Below are 12,233 nucleotides of genomic sequence, written 5' to 3'. Positions count from 1 at the left end.
TATATGACAGACCAGCTAGATCTACTGTCTCTATTTATTATGACAGACCAGCTAGATCTACTGTCTCTATTATATTTGACAGACCAGCTAGATCTACTGTCTCTATATATTATGACAGACCAGCTAGATCTACTGTCTCTATTATATTATGACAGACCAGCTAGATCTACTGTCTCTATTATATTATGACAGACCAGCTAGATCTACTGTCTCTATTATATATGACAGACCAGCTAGATCTACTGTCTCTATTATATTATGACAGACCAGCTAGATCTACTGTCTCTATTATATTATGACAGACCAGCTAGATCTACTGTCTCTATTATATTATGACAGACCAGCTAGATCTACTGTCTCTATTATATTATGACAGACCAGCTAGATCTACTGTCTCTATTATATTATGACAGACCAGCTAGATCTACTGTCTCTATTATATTATGACAGACCAGCTAGATCTACTGTCTCTATTATATTATGACAGACCAGCTAGATCTACTCTCTATATTAATGACAGACCAGCTAGATCTACTGTCTCTATTATATTATGACAGACCAGCTAGATCTACTGTCTCTATTATATTTGACAGACCAGCTAGATCTACTGTCTCTATTATATTATGACAGACCAGCTAGATCTACTGTCTCTATTTATTATGACAGACCAGCTAGATCTACTGTCTCTATTATATTATGACAGACCAGCTAGATCTACTGTCTCTATTATATATACAGACCAGCTAGATCTACTGTCTCTATTATATTATGACAGACCAGCTATCTACTGTCTCTATTATATTATGACAGCCAGCTAGATCTACTGTCTATATTTTATTTATGACAGAAACATAGCATTTGCACTGATATAGGGGCCTACTGTGAAATTGCATTGTCTGCCATGTCTCAGCCATGGACACGCCAGATGTTGTCATAAGCAAGATTCAAATCACTCTTGATAATGCTTAAAAAGTGAGTGAATAATTTTAATCCAATTCTAATCATAATGAAACAACTTGTTTTAAATAGGATATGTGTAAATCCAGTTACAGGCAGCATAACTGCTCCCCGTGGGCAGAATGAAGGTAGACTATGGAGGCTTTTACACACATCCAAAATAATACTAGATGATAGCTAAAATAATGATAACAAATACGATACCGCTCCCTGTTTTGCTGGTCTGAAACTTGATCTTTTAATATAGCTTGGTGATTCATATTTATTTCCAAGCAATCTCACGAGCCAAACCCTTTGCTATTTGGTGAACGCATAGATGGGTTGGCTGATGGGTTGGCTGACAACTTTACAAAAATGATGTGCGCGCTTCAATGGGGCAGAAGTTAGCCTGTTCTGATTCTGGATGGCCAGATTGCTAGCAAAAATGACAAGAAACTGCCATGTGGGGAATCGTACGTGGCTTGTTTCAGTTTGTTTCACCATGTTATTGATACCATGTCTTGTTTTGAGGTGTTTTGACTGATTTCATGTCAGCACTAATATGGCAAAAAAAATTGCTAGTTAGCTACCCAACAATTGTAATGATGTATTTGAGAGACAACAAATGGTCATTATGTCACACCCTGACCTTAGAGAGCCTTTTTATTTCTCTATTTGGTTAGGTCAGGGTGTGATTTGGGTGGGCATTCTAGTTTGTCTATTTCTTGTTTGTCTATTGGCCGGGTATGGTTCCCAATCAGAGGCAGCTGTCTATCATTGTCTCTGATTGGGGATCATACTTAGGCAGCCCTTTTTCCCACCTTCAGTTGGGATCTTGTTTGTGTGTAGTAGCTGTTGCACTGCTTTACGTTCGTTTTTGTATTTTGTTGTTTTTGTGGTGTCATTTAAAATAAAAGGAAAGTGTATACCTACCAAGCTGCACCTTGGTCTCCTTCTAACGACAGACGTAACACACTGTGCAAATGTATTTATGTTTTCAATAAACATTGAAGATGAAATATAGCTTACATGTTGTCAACAATCTCAGGCAACCTCATCTGTTTTGCCCTATGGTTGGGCTTGCGTTTTTGTTGTTAATTGAGGGGAGGCTATGCTTGGTTTTTAATCAAATCAAGCAATCTGTTTTTTAAAACAACAACAATATTTCAAAATAGAATGGGGTCAGAAGCATGATGTCATAAATAGAGGTCGACCGATTAATTGGAATGGCCAATTAATTAGGCCCGATTCAAGTTTTCATAACCATCGGTAATCGGCATTTTTGGACACCGATCATGGCCGATTACATTGCACTCCACGAGGAGACTGCATGGCAGGCTGACTACCTGTTATGCAAGTGCAGCAAGGAGCCAAGGTAAGGTGCTAGCTAGCATTAAACGTATCTTGTAAAAAACAATCAATCTTAACATAATCACTAGTTAACTACACATGGTTGATGATATTACTCGTTTTTCTAGCTTGTCCTGCGTTGCATATAATCGTTGCATATAATCAATGCGGTGCCTTAATTTATCATTGAATCATAGCCTACTTTGCCAAACGGATGATTTAACAAGCACATCCACGAAAATAGCAATTGTTGCATCAATGTGTACCTAACCATAAACATCAATGCCTTTCTTAAAATCAATACACAAGTCTATATTTTTAAACCTGCATATTTATTTAATATTGCTTGCTAACATGAATTTCTTTTAACTAGGGAAATTGTGTCAGAGTATATGCAGCAGTTTGGGCCATCTGGCTCGTTGCGAACTATGAAGACTATTTCTTCCTAACAAAGACAGCCATCTTCGCCAAACCGGGGATGATTTAACAAAAGCATAATCGTTGCACGACTGTACCTAACCATAAACATCAATGCCTTTCTTAAAATCAATACACAGAAGTATATATTTTAAACCTGCATATTTAGTTAAAAGAAATTCATGTTAGCAGGCAATATTAAACTAACACTGCGTTCATTGCACGCAGAGTCAGGGTATATGCAACAGTTTGTGCCGCCTGGCCCAAATTATGACATAACATTGAAGGTTGTGCAATGTAAGGAATATTTAGACTTATGGATGCCACCCGTTAGATAAAATACGGAACGGTTCCGTATTTCACTGAAAGAATAAACGTTTTATTTTCAAAATTATAGTTTCCGGATTTGATTTTTGTGTTATTATGTTATAATTAAGTCTATAATTCGATTTTTGATAAAGCAGTCTGACTGAGCGGTGGTAGGCAGCAGCAGGCTCATAAGCATTCATTCAAACAGCACTTTCTTGCGTTTGCCAGCAGCTCTTCGCTGTGCTTCATGCATTGAGCTGTTTATGACTTCAAGCCTATCAACTCCCGAGATTAGGCTGGTGTAACCGATGTGAAATGGCTAGCTAGTTAGCGGGGTGAACTGTGTGTGTGGTATATACTTTTGTTTCAAAGTAGAATTGTTTAAGACTACTAAGAAACACTCTGTGTGCCCCTGATTTATTCCACTGAGGTAAAATGTTCATGAAAACCTGTCAGAATGACAGGAATACACCAGAAAGGTCGCTGTATATACAAAAGTATGTGGACACCCCTTCAAATTTGTGAATTCGGCTACTTCAGCCACACCCGTTGCTGATAGTAGTATAACGTCGAGCACACAGCCATGCAATCACCATAGACAAACATTGGCAGTAGAATGGCCTTACTCAAGAGCTCAGTGACTTTCAATGTAGCACCATCTGTTATTGTGTGCTGTTATTGTAAAGTGGAAACATCTAGGAGCAATAATGGCTCAGCCGCAAAGTGTTAGGCTACACAAGCTCACAGAACGGGACTGCTGAAGCGCATAGTGTGTCAAAATTGTCTGTCCTCTGTTGCAACAACCGAGTTCCAAACTGCCTCTGGAAGCAATGTCAGCACAATAACTGTTTGTCTGGAGCTTCATGAAAAGGGTTTCCATGGCCGAGCAGCAGCACACCATCCTAAGATCACCACGGGCAATGCCATGTTGTTCATCCGCATTCTCTGGAGTGATGAATGACACGTCACCATCTGATAGTCAGACGGACAAATCTATGTTTGGCCAGGAGAACGCTACCCCATCGAACACTTTTGGGATGAATTGGAACACTGACTGCGAGTCAGGCCCAATCGCCCAACATCAGTGCCCGACCTCACTAATGCTTGTGGCTTGTACCACAGGAATAACCATCTTGTACCACAGGAATAACCCAGAGTACCACAAGACTACCACAGGAGAAGTACCAAAGGAATATTTGACTGTGTGTTAAATTTACCAGGATTACCACAGGACATTTTTGTCAATTGCAACGTCAGACATAGTTGTGGGGTTGTTGTGTGTTTTCTGGGAAGTCAGCATTAGACTGAAAAAGCTGGAACGAACATGATTTCCAGAGAGCATGGTGTTATCAGACACCCTGAAGTGATCAGAATTTTGACACTAAATCCTATTTAAACCATCATGTTAGTAAGAAGGTATGCAAATGTAAAGGACAAGAGATTAAGTGAAATCACTGCAAGGTGTTTTCAATTAGAGAACGCATTGTAATGTGCCAAGCCATAAGTCATGCTGGTGAAAACTGAGGCTTAGATTCAATCAGTTCAGCGTTAACCGACAATTGCATAGCATATCATTGTTTTATTTAGGCGATGTCGGAGGAGTAACTGCGTTAGAGCTGTCAAATCGGTGAGCGACTGCTCATGTGGTCATTGTCACGAAGCCACACCCTTTCCACTAGCTTTAGAAGTTCAGAACGAGAAAGTGTAGGCAATATAGAAATTACATTTACATTTAAAATCATTCAACGAAATAATAACGATCTATATCTATATCAGCCTTATCAAAGTGAAGATTACATCACACATTCCAGTGGTCAACTTGTGTTGCATGGGATTTCTACAAAAAGACAGTTGGTTGTTTATCAACAAAACCGACGGGTGCGCAACACAGACAGGGTTGGCTTCGACTGTTTACATGTAAACTATATTACCTCCACAATGTTTATTAAAAACATAAATCAATTTGCACAATGAGCATTTATTGTCGTTACCGATACATTACAGTTGTTGGTTAGCTAGCTAGCGAATTTGCCATATCAGCTTAGACATGAGCAGTCAAAACACCTCAAAACAACATGGTATCAATATACAACGAGCTGAAACGAGCCACCTACGATTCCCCACACGGCAGCTTCTTGTCATTGTTGCTAGTTATCTGGCCATCCAGAATCACAGCAACACACAGACTTCTGCCCCATTGTTTACGTGACGTTGTCAGCTAGCCCGTCTCTGCGACTCCGTGTATCCAAAGGCAATGTCTAGGATAGTATTGACACAGGAAACCACGTGTGGATGTGACAGCTCCAACGCAGTTCCACCTCCGACATCGGCTAAACACGGTGAATTGATTGAATCTAGGCCTGAGGCTTTAGACACAACTTAACAACAATGTTGACTTCACAAACACCTTGTATTGTTTTGGAATTGGTTTTGTCGAAATCTGATGAGTCATATTCGGGTTGAAGCTTTAGTGAGTTTGAAAGCCTGTGTCAAACATTTCTATGCAAAAAGATATCATACACAATGTACGTCTTTTATTTCATACATAAAAACAAACGATAAAAACATCAAATACACATTCTAAAATGTACAACAGCATTGTAAATGGTACAGTATACAGGAATTGTACAGTATTCAGTAATAGTCCCGTGTATCTCAGTTGGTAGAGCATGGCGCTTGCAACGCCAGTGTTGTGGGTGTGATTCCCACGGGGACCAGTACATGAAAATGTATGCACTCACTACTGTAAGTCATTCTGAATAATAGTGTCTGCTAAAATACAATTACAGTAATTCATTGTTTTACATATTTCTTTATAAAAAAAACTAAAAGCCTTATACAGTATAAACAATTTTTTTGTGAGGAAGTTTGTATCTTAAGTATGAAAAAGTTGATCAGGGTCGTATTCAGTAGGGCACACAACAGAAAACAGAAACGTTCAAGTAGTCCCTTCATGTTTCAGTTTGTCTTATTCCACTTGGTGCCTTTAAATACCATCCCCGTTTTGAGTGATGCTGTTGGTTTATCAACCAGCTTCACTTCCAAAACACAGTGGTTCAATCAGAGAGTTATCCACTAACATGTCATTGTAAAAAGTACTGTACTTTACAACAATGCAGCATTAGAATACAAAATATACATGTTACATACTGTATGTTGTTTTTTAAATAAAAAAGACAACTTTAAAATACTGTATGTATCGTATGAAAATCAAGTCTACCCTTTGATGGGAGGAATAGTGTGTGTTCCGGGTTGGGGTCAATTCCATTTCAATTCAGTGGATTCAGGAATGCATTGAGGAAAATGGAATTGACCCCAACCCTGGTGAAGGCCTATTCACTCTTTCTTTTCATTCAGACACAGACATTAGCTAGTTTGGAAATGTACAGTGGATGAGGAAGTGGTGGGTTCCACGCAGGGTTCCTCTCCAGGTTCCACTTTTCAGGTTCTCTACTAGGATTCTCAACCGGTCATCAGACAGGTTCTACAGCAGAACTGGCGGAACAGCTTCTTCTCACACAGCCGGTTGGACTTTACCATCTCACAAAACACCTCGTCGGCTAGAGAGAGAGAGAGAGAGAGAGAGAGAGAGAGACTTCATAGATTATACACACAGCTATGTCCTCTCCCACACTTTCCTCCCTTCCCCTATACAAACTTTCTGTGCCAATCCTTTACTACTACACAAACCCCCCCTTTCCCAGTCATCCTCCAAAAATGCCCTCTCCTCACCTCTCTCCACTCTCAGCCCCCTCCCTTCTGCCCTCCTCATAACCTCTCCTTGTCCTCTCCTCTCCTAGATCTCCTTCTCTACTACATCCTTTCTCCATATCCATCAATTCTACCCTTTCCGTGCCCTCTCCTCCTTCCCTTCCTCCTCTTCCTCCTTTCCCACATCCGTTCTCACTTTGCTATGACCCCTCTACTCTGTTAGAATATTCTTTCTAGTCCGGTGGTGGAATTGGGTCACTGTAGAGAATCCGTGGTGCAGAGAGAGAAGCCTGTTAACCACAGAGAGGACCCCAGACCAATCCTGTTCCCTGTTATACCAAAGCTCCCATGGAGGTGTGAGGCCCTGGTGAGGCCATACAAAGGCACTGTTTACTCATAGCAACATTATGGCTGCTCGGCCAATACTTTCAGTGCGTCCCAATTGGCACTCTATTCACTATGTCGTGCACTACTTTTGACTAGGGCCCATAGCCCCTCCCTCCCTCCCTTATATAGCTCACAGCCTGCTACAGCCATGGGCCCTAGTTGCTCTTTCAAACCCAAATCACATCCCTTCCTCTCACATCCTGCGGCACGCAATTGAGAAACACCCCTGGAGACCTGAGCGAGCGAGCACCCCGCAGGGCCCAACAACTGAAAGTAACTAAAACTTACGGTGAGAGAATCTGAACGTGAAACATTTCCTAAAGGCACAAACGTAGGGGTGTTTCTTTAAAAAAAGTATTGGGGAACGAGCTACGAGGTTTGCAGAAGGCAGCAGACCTGTTTTCAAATACTATTTGAAATAATATAAAATACTTTTATCTGTGCTTGATTGAGCTTGCCTGGTGTAATCGGCCAATAGAATAGTCCCAAAACTGTAAACACTGACCATCTGGCACTCCGAGTTGGCAAAAGCTGATTTAAAAAAAAAATAGATTTCTAATTGTATTTGAACCCAAGTCTGGAAAGCAGTGTGTCTATTCCTATATCCAATATCTTGCTGAGTGCATCCAATTGGACGAACTCCGCCACTGTAAAAACAGAATAAACAAACATTTCACAAGATGTCTCGATAGGCCACCTACAGTATGTGAAACATCCAACATTACAGCTCTATATCCCCTGGATAGTGGCTTAGTAAGGCTTAGCAAGATAGACCTAGACTCTTCTCATTCATTCTTTACCTCACCTTTTTGGACGGGCCGTTAGAGTTGTAGAATGCAGAAACAGGCAGGTGAGACATAAAGTGGGCCAACATGGTAACCTAATGAACATGGTAACCTAATGAACATGGTAACCTCATAAACATGGTAACCTAATGAACATGGTAACCTCATAAACATGGTAACCTCATAAACATGGTAACCTCATAAACATGGTAACCTCATAAACATGGTAACCTAATGAACATGGTAACCTAATGCACATGGTAACCTAATGAACATGGTAACCTAATGAACATGGTAACCTCATAAACATGGTAACCTAATGAACATGGTAACCTAGTGAACATGGTAACCTAATGAACATGGTAACCTAATGAACATGGTAACCTCATAAACATGGTAACCTAATGAACATGGTAACCTAATGAACATGGTAACCTAATGAACATGGTAACTTAATGAACATGGTAACCTTATGAACATGGCAACCTCATAAACATGGCAACCTCATAAACATGGTAACCTAATGAACATGGCAACCTCCCAACTCCCCTCTGACCGACTCTCTCCCAACTCCCCTCTCTGACCGACTCTTTCTGACCGACTCTCTCCCATCTCCCATCTCCCCTCTCTGACCGACTCTCTCCCAACTCCCCTCTCTGACCGACTCTCTCCCAACTCCCCTCTCCCAACTCCCCTCTGACCGACTCTCTCCCAACTCCCCTCTCTGACCGACTCTCTCCCATCTCCCCTCTCTGACCAACTCTCTCCCAACTCCCCTCTCTGACTGACTCTCTCCCAACTCCCCTCTCTGACCGACTCTCTCCCATCTCCCCTCTCTGTCCGATTCTCTCCCAACTCCCCTCTCTGACCGACTCTCTCCCATCTCCCTCTCTGACCGACTCTCTCCCAACTCCCCTCTCTGACCGACTCTCTCCCAACTCCCCTCTCTGACTGACTCTCTCCCTACTGTCCCTCTCTGTCCGACTCTCTCCCAACTCCCCTCTCTGTCCGACTCTCTCCCAACTCCCCTCTCTGACCGAATCTCTCCCAACTCCCTCTCTGACCGACTATCTCCCATCTCCCCTCTCTGACCGACTCTCTCCCAACTCCACTCTCTGACCGACTCTCTCCCAACTCCCCTCTCTGACCGACTCTCTCCCAACTCCCCTCTCTGACTGACTCTCTCCCAACTCCCCTCTCTGACCGACTCTCTCCCAACTCCCCTCTCCCAACTCCTCTCTGACCGACTCTCTCCCATCTCCCCTCTCTGACCGACTCTCTCCCAACTCCCCTCTCTGACTGACTCTCTCCCTACTTTCCCTCTCTGTCCGACTCTCTCCCAACTCCCCTCTCTGTCCGACTCTCTCCCAAATCCCTTCTCTGACTGACTCTCTCCCAACTCCCCTCTCTGACCGACTCTCTCCCAACTCCCCTCTCCCAACTCCTCTCTGACCGACTCTCTCCCATCTCCCCTCTCTGACGACTCTCTCCCAACTCCCCTCTCTGACTGACTCTCTCCCTACTTTCCCTCTCTGACCGACTCTCTCCCATCTCCCCTCTCTGTCCGATTCTCTCCCAACTCCCCTCTCTGACCGACTCTCTCCCAACTCCCCTCTCTGACCGACTCTCTCCCAACTCCCCTCTCTGACTGACTCTCTCCCTACTGTCCCTCTCTGTCCGACTCTCTCCCTACTGTCCCTCTCTGTCCGACTCTCTCCCAACTCCCCTCTCTGTCCGACTCTCTCCCAACTCCCCTCTCTGACCGACTCTCTCCCAACTCCCCTCTCTGACCGACTCTCTCCCATCTCCCCTCTCTGACCGACTCTCCCAACTCCCCTCTCTGACCGACTCTCTCCCAACTCCCCTCTCTGACTGACTCTCTCCCAACTCCCCTCTCCCAACTCCCCCCTGACCGACTCTCTCCCATCTCCCCTCTCTGACAGACTCTCTCCCAACTCCCCTCTCTGACCGACTCTCACCCAACTCCCCTCTCTGACTGACTCTCTCCCAACTCCCCTCTCTGACCGACTCTCTCCCAACTCCCCTCTCCCAACTCCTCTCTGACCGACTCTCTCCCAACTCCCCTCTCTGACTGACTCTCTCCCTACTTTCCCTCTCTGTCCGACTCTCTCCCAACTCCCCTCTCTGTCCGACTCTCTCCCAACTCCCCTCTCTGACTGACTCTCTCCCTACTTTCCCTCTCTGTCCGACTCTCTCCCAACTCCCCTCTCTGTCCGACTTTCTCCCAACTCCCCTCTCTGACTGACTCTCTCCCAACTCCCCTCTGACTGACTCTCTCCCAACTCCTCTCTCCCAACTCCCCTCTCTGACCGACTCTCTCCCAACTCCCCTCTCCCAACTCCCCTCTGACCGACTCTCTCCCAACTCCCCTCTCTGACCGACTCTCTCCCAACTCCCCTCTCTGTCCGACTCTCTCCCAACTCCCCTCTCTGACCGACTCGCTCCCAACTCCCCTCTCTGACCGACTCACTCCCTACTCCCCTCTCTGACTGACTCTCTCCCAACTCCCCTCTCCCAACTCCCGTCTGACCGACTCTCTCCCATCTCCCCTCTCTGACGACTCTCTCCCATCTCCCCTCTCTGACGACTCTCTCCCAACTCCCCTCTCTGACCGACTCTCTCCCAACTCCCCTCTCTGACCGACTCTCTCCCAACTCCCCTCTCCCAACTCCCCTCTGACCGACTCTCTCCCAACTCCCCTCTCCCAACTCCCCTCTGACCGACTCTCTCCCAACTCCCCTCTCTGACCGACTCTCTCCCAACTCCCCTCTCTGACTGACTCTCTCCCTACTTTCCCTCTCTGTCCGACTCTCTCCCAACTCCCCTCTCTGTCCGACTCTCTCCCAACTCCCCTCTCTGACTGACTCTCTCCCAACTCCCCTCTGACTGACTCTCTCCCAACTCCTCTCTCCCAACTCCCCTCTCTGACCGACTCTCTCCCAACTCCCCTCTCCCAACTCCCCTCTGACCGACTCTCTCCCAACTCCCCTCTCTGACCAACTCTCTCCCAACTCCCCTCTCTGACTGACTCTCTCCACACAGCCAAATAGCATTAATAGAGTGTTACTGTAAGTCAGGGGGAAACACTTGAACACTACCTTTAAATATCTTATTCTATACCACCATCACCGTGTCATATGAATGTCGTCCCACTCAAAAACAACAAACCATCTTGGTGTGATGTTGTTATGATAATATCATGTCAAAGAAAAACAATCATATTTTTCAAGCAAAACTAGTGTTCAATTCAATTACATTTCCTAGCCAGAATAAAATGGCCCTTTTTCTAAAATGACACTCGTCAAGATCCATTGTGAATGCCTACTGTATGAATCACTAACCACAGCTCCAAAGCCCCACCACCACCACACACTTCAGAAAAGGGACGAAGCCCATTCAATTGAAAACGCCTCTGCTCGGTTCAGTTATGGTCCATTTTCACATGGCGGTAAAGACCAACTAGTTATTACAATAACGACCAAGCAGCTGGTTCTGGCTGTGAGAGTCGAAAGCTGAAAGCAGCTTCTAAGAGCCTAGCTGCAGTAGCTACTGTAACTGGCTCCCAAGTGGCACCCTATTCCCTATATAGTGCACTACTTTGGACCAGGGCCCATAGGATGCAATTTGGGATGCAACTTGATGCTCCGAGAGAGAATTCAAAGCACTTGTTAATGGCAATTACATGCCTTTCAGAACCGCCACCTACTTCACTCAGGGTGAAAGAGATTAAGTGTGACACAGGGGTCACAGTAATGACATTGTTAGCACCCCTCGCCAATCTGTTCTGCATTCACACAATTCATTCACACAAGCCTCCTGTATTGTCATCCCACCAGAGAAAGAACTGTTGGGGTATGTGTCACCACCGCTATTTGTGTGTGTGTGTGTGTGTGAAAGTGTGTGTGAAAGTGTGAGTGTGTATTTCAGGCCTTTTGAGTGACCCTCAACAAGCTCTCATACACTCACCATTGTTACAGGTGGCGTTCACGATGCACATCCTGCTGACGAGGTTGTAGCTGTCTTTGCACTTGACGCAGGTCGTCTCGGGGCCGTCGCAACTCAGACAATTCTCCTCACACCTGGACACCGCACCCACACAATAACATGGAGGGACAAAAGAGAATGAGAGAGATTGAAAAGAAAGAAAGAGTATGGGATACGTCCAGAAAACAAGGTGGGCCTTTTTCCTCCCAGAAAGATGTAGAAAGAGAGAGACAAAGAGAGGGGAGGTTGAGAGGGAGAAAGAGAGACAGAGGGGTAGAGAAAGAGAGAGGGGGAGGTTGAGAGGGAGAAAGAGAGACAGAGGGGTAGAGAAAG

General features: G+C 44.7%; 1 protein-coding gene across 3 annotated transcripts in view; it reads right to left on the bottom strand.

Moving 5' to 3' along the window:
* Positions 1-5,524: 5,524 nt before the first annotated feature.
* The window catches only part of pcsk6 (proprotein convertase subtilisin/kexin type 6), an 89,697-nt gene continuing 82,988 nt past the window's right edge, over positions 5,525-12,233 (bottom strand). Inside the window, exons 20-21 of one of the 3 annotated variants that reach the window (XM_031812362.1) lie at positions 11,883-11,995; positions 5,525-6,572 (exon numbers count right to left, since the gene is read on the bottom strand). In XM_031812362.1, coding sequence (XP_031668222.1) covers positions 6,475-6,572; positions 11,883-11,995 — 211 coding nt within the window. In that variant the 3' untranslated portion in view covers positions 5,525-6,474. Of the gene's footprint in view, positions 6,573-11,882; positions 11,996-12,233 lie in introns of those variants that run through there. The other 2 variants (XM_031812363.1, XR_004206696.1) reach the window with 2 other exon arrangements.

The sequence above is a fragment of the Oncorhynchus kisutch genome, unplaced genomic scaffold (assembly GCF_002021735.2).
Source record: "Oncorhynchus kisutch isolate 150728-3 unplaced genomic scaffold, Okis_V2 Okis03b-Okis08b_hom, whole genome shotgun sequence".
NCBI classification, from domain to species: Eukaryota; Metazoa; Chordata; class Actinopteri; order Salmoniformes; family Salmonidae; genus Oncorhynchus; species Oncorhynchus kisutch.
Note: the sequence above shows the minus strand (reverse complement) of the source record. Positions and strands in the feature narration are given on the sequence as shown.